Consider the following 26,752-nt stretch of genomic DNA (forward strand, 5'->3'; position numbering starts at 1 on the left):
TGGAACTCAGGTGTGTTTATTCCTGTACAAATCATTACAAAACCAAGTCTGGGGTAGTTGCTGGCCCCCACCCCTCCACTCCAATGTGCAGTGGCTCACTGCTGGCCTCTTCCTCCTTCACCTGACCCCTCCACTCCACAGCCTCTTCCAGGAAGTCCTCTGGTCTTCCCTTTGAGGTTCCAGAAGAGCAGGGGGGTAAACCCACCCCACCGAGGCCCAGCAATAAAGTGCCAATAAAGTGACGAGACAGAACCCAGGTGACACAGCTTCCAGTCCCCTAAAGCCTTCCCAGGCCCAGCTGGAGGGATACCTTTGGACAGTTCCAGCAGCTACAGACAAAGAGGCTGAAAGAAACCCTGATTTGGCTGGGATCCTCTCCTTTCTTAGTTCCAAAGTCTCCTCCAACAGGTGGAAAACCTCACTGCTGGATGATAGAAAAGGGGGCCTGGCTCTTTAAGAGCCAAGCTAATGGCAGCTGGGCAGAGGGAATAAGAAAACAGCTGAAGGTTTGTCCCTTCCTATCTGAGTCCCCTAAACTCAGGGGAATTTGCACAAAAATATCCTCAAGTTTCCAGGAGGAGGTGGGGAAGGGAACCTCAGACCTTCAGGGAGCTGAGCCCCCCAGCAAGGGGTGATGGCTGGAGGAATCCAGTCTTAACAGAGGACAGACCCATGGACGTTGGTGGGGGAGGTGCAAAGGTTCTCAGACTCCACATTAGAAGCTGATGCAGGCAGAAGGATGCCCAGAGAGGGGCAGGGGGTTTGTCCAAGGCTACTCAGGGCAGAGCCAAAACCCCCAATACCGGCCTCCCACCCCCAACACCATCCCCCAGACAACCCAACAAACACCCCAGCCTGGCCTCCAGAAAGCTCCCACTCCCACGCAAACTCTTTCTGGCTCTGGGAAGTGAGAGGGCAACACAAAGTTCCTAGATCCTTGGGATAGGACACTGCTGCCCCAGCAAAAAGGAAACAATTTGGGGTCTATCCTGGGGCTCTGAACCAAGGCCTCATTGGGGAAGGACATGTCCTTCACCTCAGTTTACTCAGAAATACCCTGACTGACTATGCTCAGACCCTGACTGGACGAGAAATACCCTCAACACCGGATAAATGACATAGGAACCCAAATCCCTGACTGGCCAAGAGATGCCCCCAAGCCCTGAATGGCTGGAGGCTACACCCTCTTCAAGGGCCTGATTGGTCAGAAGACACTCCGACCAGCCTTGATTGGCCAAGAGGTGGCTGGGCGGAGACCCACTTCCTGTGTCCCTTCTGAGTGCCCCACAGGCAGGCCGGTCTAAGTCCAGGAGGGGTGGGAGAAGGTGATTCCATACAGCTGGGCCCAGGATGAGAAGACCCTCTTCTCCGTGATGAAGCGGTGGTGGTTGCCCTTGCGGCTGTGCTCATTCTGGATGTAGGTGACACACTCGTCCGGCCCCTTGGGCTCATAGTAGTGGTAGGGCATGTGTTGCAGGCGGGGTCGCTGGCTGGGGCAGAGCAGAGGGGGACCATAAGGGCAAGGTGGGCACCAGCAGGATCCTGCCTTTTCCAGCCCCTGACCTGCTGTATGATCTCAGTAGGGGAAATCTCTGCCCTTCCCTGAGCCTCAGTTTCCCCATCTGTGAAATGGGTGTAGGGTAGACTAACTTCATGACCCTCAAACTTTTTTTTTTAATGCAGTGGAAATTTTTCCTTTCCCCAAGACGGTGACAATGTGGGGTAATGGTAAGAACTGTGGGGTCTGGAGCCAGGCTCCCAACCCCTGAATGGAGTAACGTACCTATCCCTTAGGGTCACTGTGAAGTGTAAAGAGATAATAAATGTAGTCATGCTTGGTACAGAATGCCTGGTCAGTACTCAGTAAAAAATAGCTGTCACTTCTTGGGCTTTTTATATAGTCATAATAATAATAATAGTAGTTATTATTAATATACAAACTCTAAGCTTGGGATGGAGGTCCCTGCAGTAGCTCCATGGAGCTTAGATCTCTGCAGAGCAGTTTGAATACCATAAAACAGAGGTCCTCGAAGACACCCCAGCCAAAGTTTCCAGATCCCCAGCTCCACCCTGGGGCCAGTGAGTGCCATTGTCCTGGGAGGGGGACTCACCTGCAGTAGTCAGGGGGCACCATGCCATAGACGTGCACGTGGTCACACAACCCCACCGCAATCACCATGGTGAACCAGCCGGTGCTCAACCATGAATGAGACTTTTCCCTGGGGACAGAGAGGAGTCATAATGAGGGGGCAAGCAGGCAGGGGTGGAACAGGTAGGGAGGAGTGGTCAACCCGCAGAGTTTCTCAGAATTCCTCCCACACACTCATGGGACCCTCCCCCAACCTCGGCTTCGCCCTGTCTAGGCTGCTGTGGGAGCACGGGCATGCTGTGGCAGAGGGCTTGTCTGGACAGAGATGAGGGGTGTGGAGAGGGCTCCTCTGAAGGAAAGAATAGGAAGAAGGCATGCTGGGAATTAACTCCGAGGAGACTGGTCGCACTTGGGCAGGCTAGGAGTGACCATGACCACAGAGCACAGTGGAAGCAGCTGTGTACATGCTAGGAACAAACTCCTAATGAAAGACTAGTGAAAGAAAGTCAAGCTGGGAGTGATCACAAGTCCAGAGCAAGGCACAGAACAAGTTACCTAGAACCTCAGGCTGGACTACCCACTTTAGCAGCCACTAGCTGCACATGGGCACACGTGAGCACCTGACTAACTGAGGCCATTCACAAAACATCCTCAGTTTTTCTCATCCATGAAATGGGTAGAACAACATAGGTATCCCTTAGGATTACTGTGAGGAGTAAATGAGATAATAAATGTAGTAATGCCTGGTACATGGTCAGCACTCAGTGAAACATAGCTGTCATCTCTTGGGCTTTTTATATGGTCATAATAACATGGCTGTGGTTGAAATGAGCTGTCAGTGTAAAATACACACTGGATTCCTTAGACAGTATGAAAAACAGAATGTAGAATATGTCACTGATAATTTTTTACAAGTTGAACTGAAAATATTTTGGATATATTTGATTGAAGGTGGCTCTCTGAAAAGTTTAACAGAAAATAAACCTCTCGCAAGACTGACAAAGAAAAAAGACACAAATTACCGACATCAAGAATAAAAGAGAGGATATCATCACAGACTCTGTAGACATTAAAAGAATAATAAGAAAACCTCAAAAAACTACATACATGAATTCGACAACTTAGATGAAATGGGCCAACTCCTTGAAAACTACAAACCATCAAAACTCACCCAAAATGACATAGATAATAGGAATATTCTATAACTCTTACAGAAATTGAATTCACCATTTAAAAATCTTCTGAAAAAGAACTCTCCAGGCCCAGAGAGTTTCACTGGCAAATTCTACTAAACATTTAAAGAAGAAATAACACCAATTCTATATAATTTCTTTCAGAAAATAGAAGAGGAAATACTTCCCAATTTATTTTCTGAGGCCAGCATTACCCTGATACCAAAACCAGGCAAAGATAGTACAAAATAAATGCCAGACCAGTATCTCTCATGAACACAGATACAAACATCTCAACAAAATATTGCAAATCATATCCAGCAATATATAAAAAGAACAATACACCACAACCAAGTGAAGTTTATTTCAGAAATGCAAGGCTGATTCAACATTCAAAAATCAAAGTGTGCACCAGAAACTGACACAACGTTGTAAACTGACCATACTTCAATAAAAAAAAGAAGAAAAATCTATGTAATCTACGACATTAATAGTCTTAAGAAAAACCACATGATACCAACTGATGTGGAAAAACATTCAATAAATTCAATATCCAACAATGATAAAATCTCTCAGCAAACCAGTGAGAAGGGAACTTCCTCAACCTGATAAAAGGAAGCTACAAAAACCTACAGCAAACATCATATTTGATGATGAAAGACTGAATGCTTTCCTCCTAAGACTGAGACCAAGGCAAGGATGTTTACTCTCACCACTTCCAATACAATTCAGTGCTGTATTGAAAGTCCTAGCCAGTGCAATAAGGCAAGAAAAAGAAATAAGAGGCATATAGATTAGTAAGGAAAAAATAAAACTGTTCTTATTTTCATATCCTCACATCATGATCATCTGCACAGAAAATCCCAAAGAAGCTACAAAAATCTCCTAGAACCAATAAGTAAGTTTAGCAGGATTACAGGATAAAAGATCAATACATAAAAATCAATATACTAGCAATGAATAATTAGAAACCAAAATTTTTTTTTAATTAGTATAAGTCAAACAAAATATGTAGTCTACATGTGGATATACTGGGTTAAGTAAAAAATGCATTAAGTTAACTTCACCTGTTTCTTTTTACTTTTTAAATGTGGCTCCTATAAAAATTTAAATTACACATGTGGCTCACATTCTGTTTCTATTGGACAGCACTGGTCTAGCTTTTCTAGGGAGATTAGTCAGAGCAGGGCATATTGAGAATGATGTATCCTTAGACTAGAGCATGCTGAGAGCAACCATGTGCTTAAAGCAAGACATGCTGGGAATGATCAGCTCTTCCATGAGGCATGCTACTGGGAGGAGTTCTCCTAGAAAGATGCTAGGAGTGACTGTCCAACCTCAGAGCAGAGGATGCTGGGAGCCTCATTCTCTCAGAGCAGTGCACGCTGGGAGGAGGCCCTCCCTGCAGGGCATGCGGGAAATGACGCATACTAATTGCTGGACATGAAAGGAACTCCCCTAGGAAACCAGGCCAGAGGTGGCAAGAAGTGACCACGCCCTCTGGGCGGAGCATGCTGAGAGGAAGCACTGGGCTGGCCAGAGATAGGAGGCAGGAGACTGGTACCTGTCCTTGCCTGTCTCACTCCGGAAGAGGTCGTCAAACTGGCGCATGCGGCCGAGAGAGACGGCGTAGGCCTCCATGTTGGGGAACACCAGGCCTGCCCGCTGGATGATGCGTACCAGGCTGCCCTGGGGCTTCTGCATCTTGCTTGGGGGACCCCAGAAGATGAACACAGTTTCGGGGGTCCGGTTGACAAACTCCTGGGGCCTCTGCAGCACACGGAATACACTGGAATGGGCCACCACGCGGAAGGTGGTCTTGTTGCCCACATCGGCGGAGTAGCCTGTGGTGGGTGCGTCGTTCATGCGGATTGTGCACTCGGCCCGCTCAATCTCGGGGCCCAGCTTGGTGCCCAGCAGGTGGCTGGAGCTGGTGACAATCACACACTGGTGGCACCGGGAGGGCAGCGTCTGGTGGGGGAGGGACAAGCAAAGTCAACATTGTTAAGACCACTCAGTGCCAGATGCTGTGCTTCGTATATCCAGGCCTCCACGAGGCAGGAATTACGATGTCCATTTTAAAGACAGAGAAACTGAAGCCAGCATTCAACAAACATTTATAGCAAGCTGGCTAATGGCCAAGTACAAGGGCCAGAGCAATGAGCAAAAGAGACCCCGCTTCTGCCTTCAAGAAGCTCACAGTCTGGGGAGACAGACAGTGAATAAGTAAATGATAAAATAACACCAGGTGGTAAGTTAAACGTGCTAGGAAGGAAATAAAATAGGGGCAGGGGATCAAAAGTGGAAGGAGTGAAGGCTACCCTAGAAAAGTCATCTGGGAGGTCTCTCTGAGCTGATACCTGCAGGAAGAAGAGGAGCACTTAGGGCAAAGTGTTCAGGTAGGAGAAATAGCATGACTATAGGCTCTGCAGTGGGAATGATCATGGTGTGTTCAGAAGCAAAAGAAGGCTGCTTGGCTGGGGCAGGGTTAAGGAACAGAACAGGACAGCCATGCAGGGATGTCCCCAAGTTCACACAGCAGAGGAGTGCAGGGTCAGGATTTGAACCCAGGTCTATACAGCCACTGAGCCCCAGCCTTAGCCCAGCTCCCCAAAGATGACATCCTCCCCAATGCACCCATGACATTTCCACATCACCCGTGAACAGGACACCACGTTGTCAATAGGAAAGGGTGTGGAAACTGCTCTGGGACTCTGCTCCCCTATGGATGAAATGAATGGCTTGGAACCACATGCTATCTGAAGGCTATTTTCTGCCCATGGAATTCCCATGCACCCTTCGAGTCTAAGCTCAGGTGCCACCTCCTCCAGGCAGACTTCCCTGAGCCCTTACTCCAAGATCCAGCAACATGCCCCGTGTATCTCAACTCACAGCTTTGCCAGATTTCCTGGGCTCCACTTTTCTGACCTCCCCTATCAGGCTGGAAACAGCTGCAAGCCAAGCTCTGTCTCACTCCCTTCCACATCACCCACACTCAGGCTGTTCCACTTTCTCCTGGGTTCCACCTTTTTCATTTCTCTTTCAAGAGTTCTTAGGGTAAAGAAAGTCTCAGTTAGGTGTTAATCTGTCTCTAAACATCTGCTAAGTCGCCCTTTTCCAGTGAGGGTGTGTTCAGAGCCCCAGGCTCTATACACTGTGTAGACAAAGACCTGAAAGATTTAGGATGTTTAGTGAGCGGAGAGAGAGGTAGGCAGGGCCTGGGGAGACCTCCTCCTGGAAGGTGGAGTCCATGCTTGAAGCCAGTTCTCTCCCTGACCCCAGGGAAAACAGTAGGGCTCAGAGGACTACAGGGTGAACCCCAGAAAAACAACCTGAATTTCACAGCTACCCAAGGCAAACAGAAGCCCCAGGAATGACTTTTGGCCTCTTTAAACATCTGTAGCTCATCAGGGGTAATGCCCTGGTTCCTTGCTGTGTGGCCTTGGGCAAGTGATGTCACCCCTCTGAGCCTTGTTTTTGTCTCTTCAAAGGAGATAATGCTAACCTCACAGGGTTGGTATGAGGATTCCTGCTGATCACAGTGCCCAGCACACAGCAGGCAACTGATAATGGGCAGTTGTTATAGTTACTGTTGTTGTGTTGTCACGGATCCTAGTGTTCTGCTCCCAAACCCTGTGCAGATTCCCCTGCAGAGACAGAGATAACTGAAAACCAGAGAGACCTTTCCAAAGAGATTCTGACTCAGGAGACAGATAGTAGCACTAAGGGTGGGACTTCGGAGAAAACCCAGGCCCAGAGAGGGACAGCATACTAGTCCAGGGTCACAGAGCAAACAAGGGGCTGAAGGCACGGGACTCCTGGGGTCCACCCTTTCCTTTAAGAGGGGTAGAGGAAGTAGAGAGAAGAAGTGGAGGAGGAGGAGGAATGGGGATTATCAACAGTAGGCAGTGGGTAGGATGAGTCACAAGGCAGCTCTCAGAGAGCTTCCCAAAGGGGCTGCCCTACCTTGTTGCCAAGGATGGGGGTGTATCCATCAGTGATGCTCCACTTCTTAAGGTTGACGGGCCGGCGGAGGCGGCCCCGCAGGGAGCCGTAATGAAAGACCTCATTGGCACTGTTGGAGCTGTAGAGGATGAGGATGGTGATGAGGGCAAAGAGGGTCACGAACACTGCTGACCGCTGCTCCTGGAGAGGGGAGAGGCCAGTGAGGGCCCAGCCGCCCGGCAGGCTCAGCACCCCTACTCTTTGCTACCTACCATGCTTGACTAACTCCTGCTCTTCATTCCAGACCAATTCAGGCACTACCTCCTCCATGAAGGCCTCCTCCAGCCCCCTGAGCACCACCTAAGTCAGCACCAATCACACTGCATTTACATCACCACATCCCTCCATTAGACCATGAGTTTTGAGGGCTGGCACTGAGTCAGGCTTGACCCCCACTGTATCAGTTCCCACGGCCAGGTGCAGAGCACAGAAGGTTTTCAGGGTTTGTTGGATTGGATTGGACGTGGCTGTCAGAAGGATCCCTCCAGCTGCAGCAGGAAGGATGCTTGGAGACAGGTGGGGCATTCAAACGAGAGGGCCCAGGTCTTCCTCAAGCAGTAACTGTCCATAAATGTTTATCATTCATTTAAACCTGAAGGGAAAGGGTCTGGGAAGGAATCAGGAGGCATGGGTAGTCAGTACACCAACATGTGGCTGACAGGGTGGAAAGTGGTATCCACTGTCCACTGGCATTTATTTGCCCAGGGTCTGCAAGGCTAGGTGGACGTGGGAGTCCTGGTTCCTTGTGCTGGAACCTCTGCTGGTTATCGATGTATTGCTTCTCAGCTCCAGGTTTACTCTTTTTGCCTGCTCTGTGAAAATGGATCTGAGCCCTTTACATGTTTTACCTTGCCAGCAAACTGCATAATAAGTTTTGTCAGTAAAGGGCACTGGAGAGAAACTGCAGGAGAATAGGCATTTGCTTCTGGGTTCTGGGGACTTTGCACCTGATTCTGGTGCATTTGCTCCTACAGTGCACATGGCTTCTCCAGCGTATGTTCCACCTCCAGCGCCCAGTGGCCAGCGGCTTCCTCCAGCACCCACCTTCAGACAGTTTTAAAGCAGAATGCCTCTGACTCCTGCCGTAATCACAGCTTTTCCAGAGTTGAGGTCATGGAGCACACTCAACCACCAGCAATACCCAAAAAACATAAGCTTCCCCTCCCTGGAGCAGTTTTGCATGGTGCTTGAATTGACTGCTGGGAGTTATCACCTGTGAACATCCTTCTCATAGCGTAGCAGGTGGATTTGACAATTTCCACCAGCACAGCACCACAGTGAGTTCTCTGCCATCCAGTGTGCCAGAGCTGTGCCTTCTCCAGCAAGGCCTGGATCTCAGTCCTGGGGGTGGTGGCTGCTCTTATACCTGCTATTCCTGTATTCTGTAGAGTTCTAATCCCTTGCTACTCCAATGCCCCATTATAGTTAATAATTCTTTACATTAAACTTTCCCTGCTCAAATTACTGTGTGGTTTCTCTCTCCAGGTTGGACCCACATACAACCACATCACCCCACCCCCAACTCTTAGGTTCTGCCAAATCTGTGGTGCAGTGGATCCTAGAAAAGGGGTGTACAGGGCCAGGTACAGGGCAGGTGCTCAGGAAAGCATAAATGAATGAATGATGAGGAATCCTGGCACCTTCAGAGTGATGCTCACAACATTCTGTCATCTTTGACTCTGACCACTACCCCCTCCCCCAGCCCCCCATTCACCTCTACCTCCCCACCCTCATCCCCTGCACAGCACTCCACAGTCCCCTTCTCAGCCAACACTTTAGCAGAGATGGACCAGCCAAGCCTAGGAGGACAGAGGGGGACCTGGGCCCAGAGAGAGACAGGAGCTTGCCCAAAGCCACACAGATCAGTGGCCAGAGCAGGCCTCACATCAGGGCCTCCCAGGCATCAGCAGCTTCTTAGCAGGGAAGAAAGACTTGTGGTGAACTGGGACCGAAGCAGGTCCGAAGGAGCCCATTTCACCGAGGGACATAAAAAGCTGAGATGAGGACAACAAATGAAGGGGCACTTACTTTGTTGCTACTCATCTCTTTCCGGCGTCTGCTGAGGGGCAGGGGCCAGTGTCCTGCAGGTGGCCCAGGGGGCAGGGATGTGAGGTCACACCTGTAAGCCACAGAAAGGGTCACGGCCTAGGTATCCCCCCTAAGTCCAGCTGGTCCTAGGCTTCACCCTCCCCACCCATGACTTCCAAGGCTCAGAGCTGTACCTATTTCGCATATGAAGACACTGAGGCCCCAGAAACAGCAGAAACTGGCCTGATGTCACACAGTAAGGCGGTGGCAGAGCTCTCTCCTACTCTGCCCGCTGAGCAAGGACCTCCCCACACTGCAGCTCTTAAAGTCACTTGCAGGCCTAAAGCTGGCTCCCCTGCTGGTGGGGACTTCCACCCACACAGCAGGAGCCCCATTCATACCCCTACTCTAAACCCTGCCTTAGGTTCCTGAGGCCTCAATAAAGCAACATTTCTTGTATGTCCCCAAACTCCTCTGCACTCATAAACTGGCCCCTCTGACTGGAACACCCTCCAGTATCCTGCTCACGGCCACTCATCCTCATCCTCCAAGCCTGGGGTGAGCCCGGAATGTCTCTTGTGTGCCTCCTCCTAGCTAGGCTAAGAGCCCTCTGAGGACGCAGCCCACACAGGTCCTCACCCACACGTTCTGCATGCCTCCAGAGCCCTGGACATGGGTGCCGGGGGGCCACTGAATGAACTCTTTCTTACCTTTTTTCCCCTTTGTTTCAACTTCATTCATTAATAAGTAAGATCTTGGGGGTTAAGGGCTCAGACTCACCTGTTTAATGGCTATAATCACAGCCCCATCCTCCGAGGGTGAGTATGGGGCCTCTGAGGACCATGCAGCCTTAATTCCTGTCTCTGCCCTTCCTTCCTGTCCCAGCTCCAGCCCCAGTGGCCTCAGCTGTGAGGGGACAAGCCCAGCTCTACTCCTCACTCCCCAAAGGGCCCCCACCCTCCTCGCAGGATGCAACTTCTCAATTTCCCCACCTGTCAAAAGGGAGTAGGTACTTGTGTCCAGCTACCTCCAGCAGATTCAAGGCCAGAAGGCACTAAGGAAGGAGTCTGTGCAGAGGGAGAAACTGGGGCCCAAGAACTCCCCAGCTCTGTCCTTCCCTCCAGGGGCCTCCCAGCTACCGACACTCTCTCCGTGCCCTGACCTAGCAGCTGTTTACTCTGAAACCGCTATCAGAAACAGTAAGAGAATTCCGGGCCAAAGGAGGTGCCCCCGCGCTGCTCCTGATTGGTTAGGCCCTAACCCCGCCCACTACACAACCCCGCCGCGTCTCCGCGGGAGCCCCCTCCTTCCAAGCCTGGCTTCGGGTTTTTCCGCAGCCTGCCGGGGACTCTCATCGGGACTCTCACCATGGTCCTGTCCCAGCGGTACAGATCAGGAAACTGAGGCTCATCAGAAGGGAAAAGCAGCTTGTCCTTGGACTCAAAGCCCATTAAAACAAAAATTATCCAGAATCGCTGGGTAGCCCCCATCGGCCCTGACACCTCTGGCATCCCAGCTGCCTTTCTGAGCAGAGCCTCCCCTTACTACCCTTTCCCTCAGATGCTCCATGCTCCAGACACACTAGAGCACTCCACTTCCCAGGCCCACCCCCAACTTTCCCACCTTGGCCTGAGCAGTGCCCTCAGCCAGGACCACTGTCCCCCTGGTCAGCCCCATCACAATCCTGCCCTGAGTAAGCCATGGTCAGTACAGCATCTCAGGTTCAAGTGTGAATCCCGGTTCCACCACTTACAGGCTGAAGGGCCTTGGGCAAGCCATGTGACCTCTCTGAGCCTCAGTTTCCTCATCTGTGAATTGGAATCATAAAAGTAGGTAACTCATATGGTTGTTAGAAGGATTCAAGTAGATGTGGTAAGGGAAGCACAGGGTTTGAAAGTGCTTGCTCAGTGCCAGCAGCTGTTAGTTTTGTGGTTATTCATTGTTCAAGGCCTACCTCTTCAGGAGCTTGCCAGGAAAACACTCCCCTGCCCACCGATGCCTAGCCCAGCAACTTCCCTCTAGAATGCAACCCCTTGCTAAGTATCACCCACTCACTGAATCTTCCTGGCAACGCTGCACAGTAGAGGCTCTTATCCCCATTTCACAGATGAGGAGACTGAGGTTAAGAGAAGAAAAGTGCCTTGCATCGCTGTCCAAAGCCTGCTGGGGAACCTTGTTTCCAGGTTTGTTTCCAGGGAGTAGCCCAGGAATGAGCCGGATCGGATCTCTTTCAAGGGTCCCCCAGGGCTGGATTTGACTAGAGGCCACCCGAGTGTGTGACCAGCACCTGGTCCAGCAAAGGGGAGCAGGCCTGTTGGGGAGCGATTTGCTCAGGCTAGGGAGGCAGCAGCCCAGAGCTCTGAGCCAGGAGCATAGACTCACACCCAAGGTGGGCCGCGCGGGAGGGCTGAATCTTGGGTTAAGGGTGGGGGCCACATCCTGCCCTCTGTTTGGGGGCTTTGCTTCTCCCAGCTCAGGGAGTCCTGCAGTAACCGGACGTCCCTAGGAACGGCGTAGGAGGAGCGCTCCCGGGAGAAGGGGGAGGGAGGTTTCTAAATCCAAATGGGGGGCGCCGAAACCGTGGGTCCACCTGAAAGAGGGGAGACTCACCCTCCGCGCCCCGCTTGCCCTGAGTCCCCGCACCCTCCAGCACGCCAGGGGGTCCGTAGCTCTAGCCCCAGCTGGAAAGAGAAGGGAAGCAGGACAGCGGCAGGGTCCCCAAGCTCTGATGTCAGCGGCAGGAGGCCCCGAGAACCCCGCGAAAGCCCTTGGGCGCGAGGACCGGGATCTCCAGGCGCGGCTGTCAAGAGTGAGTGGGTCTAGGAGAGCCCCGGGAGCCCCCGCATCAATTTCCATCCCCAGCGGCTCCCGACCCCCTTCTACCAGGGGCGCAGGCAGCGCCCCCCTCCCGCTGCCCGCCTCCGCGCGGCTCCCGTTCACCTTCCACGGGGAGCGCCCGGCTCCCCGCAGCCCCCGAGCCCCCTCACATGGCGCCGGGAGCGGAGAGCCGGGGTCTGCGCTGCTCCGACCGCCCAGGCCCCGCCGCAGCACCGGCCCGCTGGGTCCTAAAGCCGCCGCTCGCCGCGCGGGGCTCAGGCCTGGGAGGCGGGCGGAGCCTCGAGGGGCAACGGGTGGCTCCGCCTCCCCCCTCCCCAGGCGGTGCAGGAGGGGATGGGTGAGAGGGGAGGGACCCCCGGAAGCGCCTCGCTTACATCTCTAGTCAGCCTGTGGTGACAACCACAATAACAACAGCCTTTCAGAAAACCTGTAGTTTGGGTCAGGCCCACTTCTACCTCGCTTTATTGTCTCTACGACCGGAATGGGGAAACTAAGTCCCTGAGCACACTGCTCTTGGAGTCGGCTGAGTTTCTCCCTGGGCGCCCCTACCCTGGGCCTCCAGAGCCCTGCACCCAGTAGTCACCCTGGGTGAACCCAGGGGCCCACCGTTGAATTCAGCTCTGCCATCTACTAGCTGTGTCGCCTGAGCACGTTACTTATGCTTCCCGAGCCTCCGGGAAAAAGGAAGAACAACCTCACAGGTTGTTGTAAGGATTAAAAATGTTACATTACTTTTTATAATTATTGGGGTATTCATTACATCATTCTGTGTGACAGTGAAAAAAACAAGTAGCCATGCTGGATGCCTGGTTAAATGAACAAAGGCACAGCCCTGCTAAAATGAATGATGCAGATCTGTAGGCTCAGGCAGGAAGAGATGTCCAGGATATTTACAGGACATTTAAGTGAAGAAAGCAAGTTTAAAAAATGCACCTCTACAATCATTTTAAGAAACAGTTGTAATATTTTGCATTCTGCTCCTTGGTATATATACCCTCGAGAAAATCTTGCAAACGTATGCAACAAAGTTCACCGCAGCATTGTTTGAAATAATACAAACCTGGAAACAGCTCATTTATCTATCAAGCAGAATGAAATTTTTCTTAACATTATGATACATTCACATGGTGGAATACTATATAGCAGGGGAAATGACAAGGTGAATCTTACAGACGGGAGGAGTGAAAATAGACAAGTCCTGGAAGGCAAATGGAACTACACAATATATTGTTTAAACATACAGCAGGCAGTAGGCCACCTCTCATAGCCAGGGACAGGAGATAGTTTTAACTATCAGAGCGATTAAAGTTTTAAAAGCAAAAGTCAAGAACACAGCTGTCTCTGTGGGGAGGCAGGGATGCTGGAGAGGGGAAGAAAGGTAGGGGTGTGCGAGTTAGAATAAAGGTCTGGTCTTTAAGTGGGACATGAGTTCAAGAGATTCACTATATTGTGTTTTATAATTTACAAGTATAATGCATGCTGTCATTCAGGAGGAAAGATAAATCAAATGAAAATGAAGAGATACTTTTTTGCCTATCACAATGATATGTGTTAATAGTGGTTATTTCCAGAATGATAAGATTATAGGCTGCTGTCTACTATTGGTTTAACTGCACTTTCCAAAATTTTGAAGGTAATGGTCACACAATGTTTTTATATTTGAAAACTTATTTTTAATTTATAAAAAATGACCTGCATATATAGCTTGATTCCTTTTTTTATACAACTGTCTATGCATGAATGTTTGTAAACGCACACAAAAGGTGACTGGAAGAATCCACTCAGGATTGTTGGCAGCAATTTCCCCTGGACAGTGGATGCGGGGAGGGTGGAGTGGGGTCTATCTTCACTTTTTGCTTTATAAACTTCCTGGTGGTTTGCACTGGACTCATTTGGTAAGTTAATACCACTTTGTTTTTAATTAAAACAAAAGTCAGCGGGCCCAAGGTCCAGCCTCCAGGCTGTGGAGACACTGCCCACCAGGCAGGGGGTGGGAGGGAGGGGGGAAGTGTGAACAGACAAGGGAGGCTTCCTGTCGCTCTGATGTCCACCTTTATCCACTTCCTGAACCCCAGCCCCATCCTCACCCCAGCCCTCCTCAGCCACCTGACTCACCCTGCTGGCTGCAGGACAGAAAACCACAGAAACACGGAACAGGGAGCAGGGCAGTGGGCAGGATGCCTGATGAATCTGACTGCTGGGGCCTCAGAGATGGGGAGCCCCTTGCTTAAGGTCACCAGCAGGTTACAGGCTAGTGGTGGTGGCATCCTGTCCCCAGCCCTCCTCCCAGCCCCAGGCCAATGACTGGGACTCTGGAAATAAAAGGGTACGGCAGTCCAGCTCTTGGACCAAATCCAGATCCGGATCCAGATCTGGAATTCCCTCCTCAGGCTTGCCATGCCCCTGGGCCCAGGCTCACTCCAGGAGGCCCTGCTCTAGGACTGGCTGGCTTCCCTTTCCTGGGCCCCAAGAACAGTAACCACTTCAAGAACAGTAACAAGGATTAAAAAAAACCACAGCTCCTGTATGTCAGGTGCTTTCTCCTTGGCTAGTAAGCACTTGGCAAACATACCTCACTGAATCATTAAAATAACCTGTAAGATGGATATTGCTGTTCCTCCCACTTTTCAGAGGGAGAAACTGAGGTACAGAGAGTGCACAGGTGCCTGGGCTAGGATTCCCCCAGGCCTGTCTGCTGAATAATCACAAGTCTTTCTGCCTCTGAAAGCCCCAGGCCGGCCCCACAAGATTAGGGGGTCCCTTCATGGGTGGAAGGCTGGGGCCGTTCCTGGCGCTACTCCCTGACCCTCTGCTTCAGCGCTTCCTGCCCCAGGGTGTGGGTCCTGGGTGTGACCCTCCCCTCCTCACCCCTTAGCAATTTTTGCACTGTTAGGCTTTTCCCCTTCCATGGGATACTGGAAAGAGTCCTCAGAGGCCTCTGGGCAGTGGGTCTGGAACCAGGAAGAACCTGGTCCTTCACAGAGGCCAGAGTGTTCAGGCTGGCCCAGGCAACACGGCACAGGGGTGCCCAGCAGTACCTGGAAGAACAGAGCTTCCTCTCCTCACCCGGCTAGATGATGTTTGGGCCTAGCCCCAACTTCCTTCTGAGGAGAGGCCCCTTAAGACAGACACCACCAGGCTATGAGGCTCACCTGGCTTCCCCACTGTCCTCAGGAGAAAGTAGATGGGTCCCCAGCAGGCTTGCTGAGAAGGCAAAGGAGCCAGAGTGAGACAGGAAAACAGAGGCCCAAAGAGGTGCTGCACACGGAGGTAAGTGTCCCCCACCACACTCCCCAGGACTGGGAGGAGGCTCCTGTCCCCCAACTCACCTCCCAGAAGCTGCAGAACTATAGAGGCAAAGAAGAAGGTCCAGAGAGACGTCAACAGGCCCAGATCCAGTTTCCAGTCATCTTCGTCGGCCTGCAGGAAGTAGCTGGTAGGTCAGTCTTGCCAGGTCACCACTCCAGAAAGACAGTATTTGGACCAACCCAGCAGTAAACATCCTACCCACCCAGGGGCAGGGCCATGACAGAGGTGCCTCTGTGCACTGGGTCCAAGGTCTGGGCCAGCATCTCCCAGGAAATGGAACAGGAGGAGGGACATCCCGGGAGGGGGTGGAGTTGGAATCCCAGCAAAACCAGTAGACCCTGGAGACCGAGGATGACACTGTGATCAGATAGCTGATGGGGGTAGAAAGTCTTCCTGTCCATCTGTCACCAACAAGGAAGGCAGGGCTAGGTGAGCAAGGGTGACCCAAGTGCCAGTCTTGGGGACAAGCACTTTATGGGTCTTACCTCTCTGAATTCATACAGTCCCATGAGGTAGGCACTTTAATACCTTTTGCAAATGAGGAAACTGAGGCCTGGAGGGAGGCACTAATCTGCCAGGGTCCCACAGTAGGAAGTAGAGCGAGAGTGAGGCCAGGTCTGACTCCAGCGCCCTCCCTCTGAGCCAGGAAGTTCCCACACCAACCCCCTGCCTGCCAGGTTACAGCCCACCCTTAAAGTTTGCCCATCATCTGCTCAGAAACACTCATCACTGCCAGGCCAGTAGCTGAGGCTCAGCTGCCAGCCTCCTCCCTGCTTCCCCAGCTCAGGGCTGTCCTCCCTCCTCCCATGCCTGCAGAGGCTTCTGGGCCCACCTGGCCCTGGGTAGGGAGAGGCAGGGCACAAAAGGCAGGCCTGTGGGTCAGGTGCCAGGTCTCCAGACCCTCCTGAGAAGGCTGAGAGCGGCACAGGGAGTGTCTCAGGTCACCCAGACTCCCGGGCACAAATGGTTATGTGATCTGTGAGGTCCAGGGCAAAATGAAAAGGCAAAGCTCCTTGCTAAAAAAAAAATACACACACACACACACACAAACATATACGTATGTATACATATGAAGAATTTCAAGTGACGACAGCAGAACATTAAGCTAAGTCTGGCACCCAGGCAACTGCACAGGTCACACACCAATGACGTGGCCGAGCCCTGGAGCTAGAAGCTAGAACCCCAGGCTCCACCCCAGCTGAGAGCCTGAGGTCCTGGTCCTCCATTAGTTTCCTGGCTTCCAGAAGAGGGAGGGAAGGAGGAGGGAAGAAAGAAGAAAGGAGTGGTGGTGAAGACCCCCTGGGCTCTTTCCAGCCCCCTGGTGCAGGGCACAGACAGTCAGGCTCAGCTCTCAGACCCGGGATTGCATGACTCAGCCTCATGGCTTCACTTCATCTGTAACACTACCCACCCCACACACCTGGATGGTTGCACATCCTTGCTATCTGTTCACCGGCGGATCTGCTTTTCCACTTTCCAGGTGAGGAAACAAACTCAGAGGAAAGCCCTGGGCCTGCCCTCCGCCTTCCTTTTAAGCAGTGTAACAAACGCCAGAGGTAATAGGGAATTTAACTGGCAAGGTCCTTTTGACCATGGATCAGGGAGGCAACATGAGGTGGAGGAATTTCCTCCCACCCAGAGTCATTTCCTCCAAGGCCCCAGGCTCTCCTCCCACTGGGTGCAAGGGAGGTCATATGGAAGTCTCAGAGCTGGAGAGTTTCCTATGCCGCCTCGGGGCCAGGCTCCCTGACCCTGGTGGGAGGAGGCTCCCTGACCGGTTCGGGGAAGCAGTAGGCTCTTGGGGAAGAAACACACAGGCAAGTCAAATGGCCAGAAGCCCCACTGGCTGTAGGTCTGCCCTCAAGACAACAGATTATTACTGGATTGTGGGAGGGAGAGGAGCCCCGATCCCCACCCCTGGATACATGACAACACCCGAGACAGGCTTCTTGAAAACACGTTTACCCGTACACTCCAGAGGGGGCCCTGGCCATCACAGTTCAAAGGCCCTTTTGCCCAGTAAACCCCAAGCTCTGGGCTGCCCTGACCAGGGCACCCAGCCTGGGAAGTGTGGCACCAAAGGCAGGTGGAGAGGGAGTGTGGGGAGCGAGGACCAGGGCTGGTGCACAGTCAAAAGTCATGATGCTGGTGAGTTGGGGGCCGCCAGCCCCGGGGGCAAAGGCCACTGGACAGACCTGGAGCTAGGATGAACCCCGAAATGAAAATTCGGATTATCCAGGGAGCAAGGGTGGGAATGAGGGTGCAAAGGTTGCCACGGCTCCCCTCTTCTCTCCCTAGGTCTGGGGGCCTGAGATGGGTAGGGCAGGAAGCGAACTTGGGTCCGCTAAGCATGTGGCAAGAGGCAGAATTCATAAATTAAATGTTCTGGTGGAGTGTAGCTGGAACAGAGGCCTGGTGACAGTGTCGTGGCCGGTGGGGAGATAGGACTACTAGGTTCTCCAGGACGGATGGGCGAACACGATGGGCCTCTTCTTGGCCCAGCGGGAGAACACGGCCTTCTCAGTGATAAAGCGGTGGGCGCTGCGGGGTGCCCGCTCATGTGCCAGATACATCTGACATTCGTCCAGCCGGCCCTTCTCAAAGTAGTGGTAAGGTACCGAGGGGTGGCTCTCTTCCCTGCAGGTGGGGAACAGGGACAAGCGTGAGGCACCAGGACTCTCCCACCTCCCGCCAGACCCTACCACCTACCGCAACCACCCCACACCAGGTACTACGAGCCACAGAGCCCCATGCCTGGTCCCAAGGACCACGATAGATAAAGAAGGAATAGGGCTGCCCAAGGATCCCAAAGGCCAGGGTTCAAGCCCTGGCTCTGGCTCTGCTTCTTGCAAGCTGGTTGACTCCAGGCTAAAGACATACCCTGTGTGAGCCTCAATAACCCATCTGTAAAATGGGGATGGTAGTACCTACCTTCCAGGCTGAGACCACAGGTCAAAAAATGGCAAAGCGTCTCGTGGGGAAAGGGTATAGCTCAGTGGCAGAGTGCTTGCTTAGCAGGCATGAGGTCCTGGGTTCAATCCCCAGTACCTCCATAAAAAGATTAAGGAAAAGAAAAAAAAAACTTAAAAAAATGCAAAGCGCCTCATGCTGGGCTCATGGTGAGAGAGCCCTCTTTCCCGGGAGCACGCAGATGCCAGCCCCGCACACCTACCTACTCATTGGCACCGTGCGAACTAGTGCCAGGCCAAGGAGTGTCTGTGCCTCAGTCACCCACTGGGAAGCCCACCCCCTCTCCAGCGTGGACGGGCCCATGGTGTCCTCCCGCCCGGTGCCCGGCTGGCCTGACCTGCAGTAGCTGTCGCTGACCATTCCATAGACCACGATCTCCTCGCACAGCTCCAGGGCGAGAATCATGGTGAACCAGCCGGTGCTGAGAAAGGAGCCTGACTGCCTCCTGGCAGGGAGAGGGAAACACAGTCAGCCCGGCCATGTCCCACCCCCAGCCCCTCGACTTGCCCCGCTCCACTAGGAACAAGGTGTTGTGTGGCAGCTCCGGACTCAGCTCTCTCAAGGCACAGCTACCCTCTCAGCCAAGGGCCTTTCACCTTGACCCCTACAGAGGGGAGGCGGGCAGAGACAACCCAAGGCCAATAGCAGGCAAGAGGTGGAGCTTGGTGCAAACCCAGGTCTGTTCTCCTCACCACCCTCGCAGGGCTTGAGCAAACTACCACCCGCCACCCCAGCGATATTGCGGAAGCCCAGATCACATCCTCTCCATATCTAAGGGACCAAGCTTGGGGAGACAGCAGCGGGCAGCAGGGTACAGTAGTTGAAAGAGGGGAAGAAGGAGTCTCTGGAATCAAATGGTCTTCAGTTTGAACCCTGAATCTACTCTGGGGCATCAAGTTTGCTCATGAACCTCTCTGAGCCTCAGTGACCCATCTGTGAAATGGGAATAATTAGAGGCAGTTAAGGAGTTGAAACGCTGTCAGCCCAGCTCCCCCTCCATGCTCCAACACCATACTCAGAGCAAGGGACCATGTGGCTACCCCAGGCCTCAACTCTCCCAAAGCACCAGCACTGGTTACTCTCCCAGCTGGGGGCCACTCACCTCCACCTCAACCAAGGGGTTATGGGCTGGTTCATTCATTCAGACTGAACACCTCCCAAGCCCCTTGCTGGCCAGAACCTACCCCACAGGTGCTAACATCCTCAAAGGAAGGGGCAACTGGGAGAGAACTGCTGGGAAAACAGTGAAACAAAAGAATGGGATGAAGGCTATCAGATGGGAGGTGCTCCTTCAGATGGGGTGGTCCAGGCAACAGTCCATCCACAGCGGAATGCAACGAGTCATTCATGGGAGGGTCTGAGGGGAGGAACGGCATGTGCAAAGGGTTACAGGTGAGAACAACACGAATGTCTGAGGACAGCCAGTGCAGCTGGAGCAGCAGGGTAAACGGAGGAAGAGGAGGTCACAGAAGCAGGCAGGGGCCAGATCATGCAGGGCTTATGGGCCAGGGGAGGGGAGGAGGCGGGAGTTTGGGTTTTATTCTCCATGTGACAGGAAGCTGCTATAGAGTGAGGGCTGGTGACTGACGGGATGAATTCCCTGGGGCCCTTGGAGTTCAGACCACGGAGGGCAAGAGTGGCAGCAGGGAGACCAGCCATGAGTGTGCTGCAAAAGCTGGGGAGGATGGTGGCTTAGGTCAAGGTGGCACCCGTGGGCACAGAAGGAGATTCAAGAGCCTACCGCATGCAGTAGGGGATGAAACAAAGGGAGTCATGAGCAAAGCTCAAGTTTTCGGCTGAAAAACTAGAGGCTGGCGGCTGTATTTCCTGAGCTGGGAAGGCGGGGGGAGGAGCCAGGGCTCGGGGGAGGAGGCCACAGGAGAGAGATAAAAGGGGACTTGAACGCAGAGTACTTAACCCAGTGCCTGGTGCATGAAAAGGGCTGTTAGAACTGCAGCTGTTACTTTCATTATCTCGAAGGGACTTCAGAGATCAATTCAGGTCTCAGAACATCCCCTCCAGAGGGAAGAGCTCCCTGACACAACCCTAACACTAGTCAGTGCTCCCCAACCCATGCTGGCAAGGCCAAATGCCCCTTACCACCATTTGGAATTCACGAGCTATATGATAACTCGATGAATGACAGTCTCTCTGATTCCCATCCCCCATCAGAGGGCAGGACCATGTCTGCCTCTACCACTGCTGAGCCCCAGCACCTGACAGAGCAGACCCTCGGTAGATAAGAGGCTCCTCAGGAAGGCAGGCCCCCAGCTCACCGGTTCTTGCCCGTCTCGTCCTGGAAGACCTGGTCGCAGTAGGCCATCATGTGCTCGGTGAAGGTATACACCTGCAGGCCTGGGTACATCCTGGTGAGCTGCAGCAGCGAGCGGTAAGTGCGGCCGCCAAGCGCACGGTCCATGTGCTTTCCCTGGCCCCACACCACGTACAGCGTGTCTCGGGCCTGCTTGAAGTAGTGCGAGTAGTTCCGCAGCAGCAGCGGCACGCTCGTGTGGGAGATGACGCGCAGGGTGCTGCGCTGGCCCACGTCCACCTCGAAGCCCACAGTGGGTGCCTGGTTCATGCGCAGCACGCACTCGGCACCATCAATCTTGGCGCCCAGGCCCGAGCCCAGCATCTGGCCGGAGCTGGACACCACAGCACAGCTGTGGCACAGCTCTCGGACCAGCGGCTGCGAGAGGAGGTAGAGAAAAAGAAAGGCATGGGCACACAGCTTCCACTCCCTCCCACTGGCTCCTCCACCCAGTAACACCCTTTGACTGCATCTGACACCTATATCAGCTTCAAGTAATTTACCAACCCATTTTGCAGACGAGGAAACTGAGGCTGGGCAAGTGGAGCGACTTTCCCAGGGTCACACTGATAGCAACATGGCAGAGCTAAGATTGTACCATCGAGGTCCCATGCTTCCTCATCAGCAATGTTCCTTGCCTTTGTCTCTAATGCTGAGGCTCTAATAGTGTGTTGTGGTTCCTCATTATGGTTACATAACCAAATATTTACAAAGCACTCAGAGCAGTGCCTGGTACAGATTAGGTGTCATGTATGTGTTAGGTAAATACGAACGTAGGCTCTTCAGAATCACTCTGAGGTCACTCCCTCCTCTACCTGAGTCATTTCTCATCAGCCCAGTTTATAAGTAAAAGCACTCTTTAGTGCCCACGACAACATTGGGAACCTCTGGTCCTGAGCCTGAGTCCTGGCTCTGTCCCCTCCTAGCTGTGTGGGCTTGGGCAAGTCACTTTGCCTCTCTGAGCCTCCGTTCCCTCATCTATAAAATGGGGATGAAAATCACATCTACATGACCGGGTTGTAAGGATTCAATTAAAAATGCCTGGAGAGGCTCATAGCGAAAAAAAAAATGTGACAATGAATATATGTATGTTCATGTATAACTGAAAAATTGTGCTCTACACTGGAATTTGATACAACACTGTAAAATGACTATAACTCAATAAAAAAATGTAAAAAAAAAATGCCTGGAGAGGAAAAAGAAAAATGCCTGGAGAGTGATCAACACAGACCTAGGGCACAGTAAGGGCCCACACTCCATCTCATTATCCCCTGAGAGGCAGAAGCCACGCCAATAAGCCTGTAAACATTCACTGGGGGTCAGGGGTCAGAGTTCCCGGAAAAGGACTTGTTCCCCACCCTAGGTCTCCATGCTCTCCTGGGGGAACACAGGTTTACAGGTGCCTGTAAAGATGTGGGAACATTAATTCTAGTCACTAAAAGACACATTGTCGCAGCCCACTCAAGGACGTTTTATGTCTAACATAATGTTGATTTAAGGATTCATAGCCCCATTTTCCATGCCCCAGCAAAAAAGAACAAGACATCCTTATTCTGCTCTCAGTTTGAGCCTGTCCTGACAACTAAGGTCTGTTAGATCCGAGGTCACCACGAGCCCCAGGAGGTGTTTGCTTGTCCTGCACAAGGTCTTTTAATCCTTAATTTATAAAAATCAGCCCTTTGGACATTCAAAATTTAGATTTTCAGCTTCTGTTAACAAACTCAGAGGATCTGGCCACCCTGGGCCCACGTCTCCATGGGCTCTGAGTGTCTGAAATGGACACTGACCGTGACCACAGAAGACGGGCCAGCACCCACCTAGCCCACCTCGCCGTTTGGCCCACTTGACCAAACCTGTGGAGGGCCTGAGTTTGTCTCCCTCGACCCACCCTGCCCCCCGCCACCCTAGCTGTTTCTGCATCTCGATCAAAGATTTACACAGCACCTGTTCCTAACACTGTCCGTGAATCATTCAGCCAAGACTTCACAGCAACCCTCCAGAGGTAGAACTGCAACGATCACCTTTTACAGATAAAGCAACTTCGACTGCCCCCTGGCCCCACACCATGTACAGAGGGATGAAGACCTGAAATAGGTCTCCTCCAAGACAGGGTCCCTGAGCACATCTCCCTCTGACCAACATTCAGAGAGTCATTAGACTCAGAACTGGGAGCTTCATGCACTGGGTGTTGCTTGGGGATGCCTTCATGAAACCTACCAGATGGGGCCGCTGAAATCAGAGTGAGGGGTGTATAGTGCTCCTAACCTCGCCCAGCAGAGAAAGCATGGGGAGTGGATGCCGTGGGGCAGGGGCCTCAGCTGGCTTGCCACCTCTGGGCTCCATCATCCCTGGCTCCCCAAGAGGAGGAGCTCTGGGGCTGATATGACTTTTATCTGTGTCATCTGTATCTTCAGCAACGATCAGCACAAGGCAGGATACATCCAAGGCACCAAACACACACTTGCTAAATAAATGGATGGCGTGCAGACAGTTAAATCTAAAGATGGACAGCAGGGAGGTTATAGCTCAGTGGAAGGGTGTGTGCTTAGCATACATAAGGTCCTGGGTTCAATCTCCAGTACTTCCATCAAAATAAGTAAATAAATAAACCTAATTACTCCCCCAAGGAAGGAAGGAAGGAAGGAATACGTACAGGATGCATGTATCACCATGATGTGATGACGTCTGTCTCCCCCACTAGACTGGGCGTCCCAGGTGGCCATCCTGTCTGACTTACCTTTTTTATCCCCTGCACCCAGCTGAGAGCAGCCAGGCAATATTTGTTGAATTAAAAAAAAAATGTCCTTTTAGAACTTGGGGCTCAGAGTGACTCGTCAGCATCATACAGCTGGTGAGCAAAGGAGCCAAGCCCAGGGTCCAGGCCGGCCTGACTTCAGCCCTGTTCTCACTACCCCTAGAGTGGGCAGTGAGGGGGGCACCCTTAGCCGGGCCTGCTCAGCTGACTCACCTTCCCATCTGGCACGCTGCTGTACCCACTGAAGTGCAGGGGCCCTGGCACAGTGGGCCGGAAGTTGACAGAGAAGTGGGGGTCCAGGCAGGAGGCCAGGCAGAAGGGCAGGCAGGCCCAGCAGCACAGCAGGATGTAGATGGCGGAGAAGCCCAAGGAACACAGGATGATGAGCAGGAGCCGACCCTGGGGGAGACAGTGGTCATGGGGTGGGAGTGGAGGGCCCTGGGGCTCCTAGAAGCTTCTGCAGGGGTGCTGCACCCCAGCCTCAATGGCCCAAATCACAACTCAGTAGCTCACAGAATATCAGCAGAGTCCACAGTCTCAGTTAATTAGGCCTTCTTCTCTGTTGTCAGGCTCAGGGCATATGAGCCCCTGGAAATAAGCCCTATCATTATTTCCATATTCTAGATAAGGAAACCAGTTTGGGGTGATATGCATAGCTCAAGACCACCAGCAAGGTGAGGCCTCATAACCAGGCTGTAGAAGCCGAGGTGCAGCGTGCAGCCTTGGGTACGACTTTCCACCTCTCTGGCCCTGTTTCCTCTACAGAATACAGAATGCCTGTAGAGTGAACTTACTATGAGGGCAATGACAAAAGTGCTACTGTAAAGTGCACATGAGGACAGGAGGGTGGCCCATCAGAAGGGCAACAAGCCCCCTTCAGACGCTGGGATAAGACTGCCTGTATGCCCACAGCCCATCCGCTCCCCTAGCTGACTCAGTGGCCGTCCCCCTAGCTGACGATCATCTGGGTCAGCAGACTGGGTGAGTAAAGAGGGTGGGAGAAGAGGATTAGCCAAGAAATGGTTTCAGTAACTGAAAGCTGCAGCCCAGAGGTTCCCGCCTCCCAAAACCACGTGCCAAAGGCCATTTGAACCAGGAAGCTCTCCTGGCCCCCTGGCCCTGCTGGCTGACTCAGTGAATACCCTCACCAAGTCTTCAAGAAGAGGCCACCTGGGGCTGCTATTGTGTGCTCAGCCCATCTGGTCACCACCTGTGTTTCGCTGGGCTCTAATTTTCTCCCAGCCTGCCCCAGAGGCACAGGTCCCTCTGCTGACCCTTTGAAATCACCTAGCAGCTGGCTGGTGCTCTTTGAAAGTCCGAGGTTAAAAAGCAGCCCCCACCAACCCCCCAGGCATATCCTGCAGGGGCCCACCTTCTTCTGTCCACAAACCACATCAGCTACTAAAAATATATCTTTGTGTGGCCAGCTGTGTGTGGGGGTGGGGTGGGGCTCAGACCCTGAGGCCTCAGGATCTGCCTGGTACCTGGTCCCCTGCCTACGAGGGACCCAGAGACCTTGATTCAGGCAGCCATGGTTGACTCCCCAAGACATCCAGGGCTCTCTGGCACAACCAGGGGCTCCTGAATAAAGTCAAGAGCAGCTAAACTGAACTTTCACAACGTGTCCCCCTCCCAGGTGACCAGATGCCTCACCTGGGTGACCTTGGGGATGCTCACAGGAGGTAGTACTATGATCTCCATTTTACAGGGGAGATGGGCAAGGCACTGAAACTAAAGAAGGAATGCCACTTGCATGGGGCCACACAACCTGGCAGATCAGGGCTGGACTTTGAGGACAGTCTGCCCTTCTCCTCAGCTCAGGAGCAGTGGAGTCAGAAGTGATAGTCAGTCCTGGGGTGGGAGAGGCTACCGAGGCTGCTGTGCCAGAAGCCACCTCCAAGTCCCCTGTGAGCCTTCCTCCTTCCGCCACTTACCCGAGCCTTCATGCTGTTGCTCCGCTCAGCAGCCGGGTGGCTGCTGTCTCCAGGGAACGGGCTGGGAAGGGATGGGAGCCTGGGACCTGCCAAGACCCAGAAACTCAGAGCTGGGTCCCAGGTCTCTGAAGAAACTGCTCAGGGAAACTGAGGCAGGGAAGGGTACAGGCTGGGGTCAAGGCAGATGGCTTCTGGGAATCAAAAGCCTTAAAGTCCCCAAACAAGGGGAAGCACTGTTCCCATCCTAAAGGAGCTGGCATCAGTGATCTTTGGGAAACCTCCCGCCAACTCAATCCCCATTGTATAGGCGGGGAAGGAGAGACAGTCAGGGGGAGCCCTTGGCTCAAGGTCATCCATCGAGTCTGGGTCAGACAGAACCAGGAGCCAGGAGCCCGACTCCCACCCCATCCCTCCTACCTCACTAACGGAAAGGCCCGGGGCGGGATAGACGAGGGATTTCCACCCCTCTCCCCAGACCCCACCGCCCCCTCCCCCGGCGGGGTGCTAACCGGGCGGGCAGGTTAGAACGCGCCGGCTGCTCCGAATCCGCTGCTCGGAACTCCATGGCCCGCGGACCGGGCTAGCCGGACTGGAAGCCTGAGCCCTGGGGCGGAAGCGGCGCTGCCGCCGCAGCTTCTAAAGGCTGTAAACTGAACCTGCGCTGCCGGGGGCGGGGGCGGTGTTTGTGAGGACGGGGAGGAGACAGGCGCGCTGGGGGCGGGGCTGAGCGGCAGGGGCGGGACCTACGAGCGCGACCAGCGCGGCGGGGGCGTGCGTGGCTGGCGGCGAGGCCTCCGGGGTAGGGAATCCGGCCTCAGCAACCGGGGGCGGAGTCTGAGCTTCAGCATCTCCACTCTTTCGTCCTCCCAAACTTTTCCCAAGCTCCTGCGGGAGGCGGGGGTGGGCGGCCCCGCAGAGGAAAGGCTTAGAGGGTGTTGGAACCACTGCACCATGGCTCCCTGGTCGTCTGGACTGGAGTTTCTCCATTTCTGAAATTGTTGGGGCGCGGGATTAAGCTGTATTTTAGGGTCAGGCAGCCTCCGGTTTCAGGCTGGTAGGGTTGCCAGATTTAGCAACTAAAATACAGAACGCCAACTTATTTTGGAATTTCAGAAACAGCCAATAATTATGTTAAAAACCTGAAATTCCAATGTCGTGTTGTATTTTTTCTGGCAGCCTTCCCTGGGCTTCTGGTGATGTGACTTTCACCTGAACCTCAGTTTTTCTCCTCTGTGGACTGGGGGTGGGGTGATAATAGCACCTACCTCCAGGTGAGATAGGGGCATCTGTGGCAGAGCCGAGATCCAAACCCTGGGTGGTCTCACTCTGGAGCCAGGGCTC

General features: G+C 53.0%; 2 protein-coding genes across 20 annotated transcripts; both read right to left on the bottom strand.

The window, feature by feature from the left end:
* On the bottom strand, positions 1–17,522 carry ST6GALNAC6 (ST6 N-acetylgalactosaminide alpha-2,6-sialyltransferase 6). Of its 18 annotated transcripts, none has more exons than XM_031450538.2 (9): positions 17,407–17,522; positions 15,644–15,779; positions 15,462–15,552; positions 15,285–15,336; positions 9,295–9,385; positions 7,228–7,407; positions 4,826–5,232; positions 2,112–2,219; positions 1–1,490 (listed from the first exon to the last, which is right to left on the bottom strand). In XM_031450538.2, exons 1-9 carry the CDS (start codon positions 17,433–17,435, stop codon positions 1,301–1,303), a joined length of 1,284 nt encoding a protein of 427 aa, XP_031306398.2. In that variant the 5' UTR covers positions 17,436–17,522; the 3' UTR covers positions 1–1,300. The 18 variants fall into 18 exon arrangements, with proteins under 18 accessions (XP_031306398.2, XP_064346616.1, XP_031306400.1 ...); XM_064490546.1 differs by lacking the exons at positions 15,285–15,336; positions 15,462–15,552; positions 15,644–15,779; positions 17,407–17,522 and adding exons at positions 10,662–10,733; positions 11,048–11,102; positions 11,350–11,410; positions 11,905–12,216; XM_031450540.2 differs by lacking the exons at positions 15,285–15,336; positions 15,462–15,552; positions 15,644–15,779; positions 17,407–17,522 and adding exons at positions 10,662–10,733; positions 11,048–11,102; positions 12,235–12,352.
* ST6GALNAC4 (ST6 N-acetylgalactosaminide alpha-2,6-sialyltransferase 4) lies at positions 17,388–26,067 on the bottom strand. Of its 2 annotated transcripts, XM_031450552.2 has the most exons (6): positions 25,921–26,067; positions 25,412–25,497; positions 23,691–23,876; positions 20,688–21,100; positions 18,749–18,856; positions 17,388–18,078 (listed from the first exon to the last, which is right to left on the bottom strand). In XM_031450552.2, the coding sequence occupies exons 2-6, from the start codon at positions 25,421–25,423 to the stop codon at positions 17,892–17,894; spliced, it is 906 nt and encodes a 301-aa protein (XP_031306412.1). In that variant the 5' UTR covers positions 25,424–25,497; positions 25,921–26,067; the 3' UTR covers positions 17,388–17,891. The 2 variants fall into 2 exon arrangements, with proteins under 2 accessions (XP_031306412.1, XP_031306413.1); XM_031450553.2 differs by lacking the exon at positions 25,412–25,497 and having other exon boundaries at positions 25,921–26,065.
* Positions 26,068–26,752: the final 685 nt, after the last annotated feature.

Source organism: Camelus dromedarius, chromosome 10 (assembly GCF_036321535.1).
Source record: "Camelus dromedarius isolate mCamDro1 chromosome 10, mCamDro1.pat, whole genome shotgun sequence".
Classification (NCBI taxonomy): Eukaryota; Metazoa; Chordata; class Mammalia; order Artiodactyla; family Camelidae; genus Camelus; species Camelus dromedarius.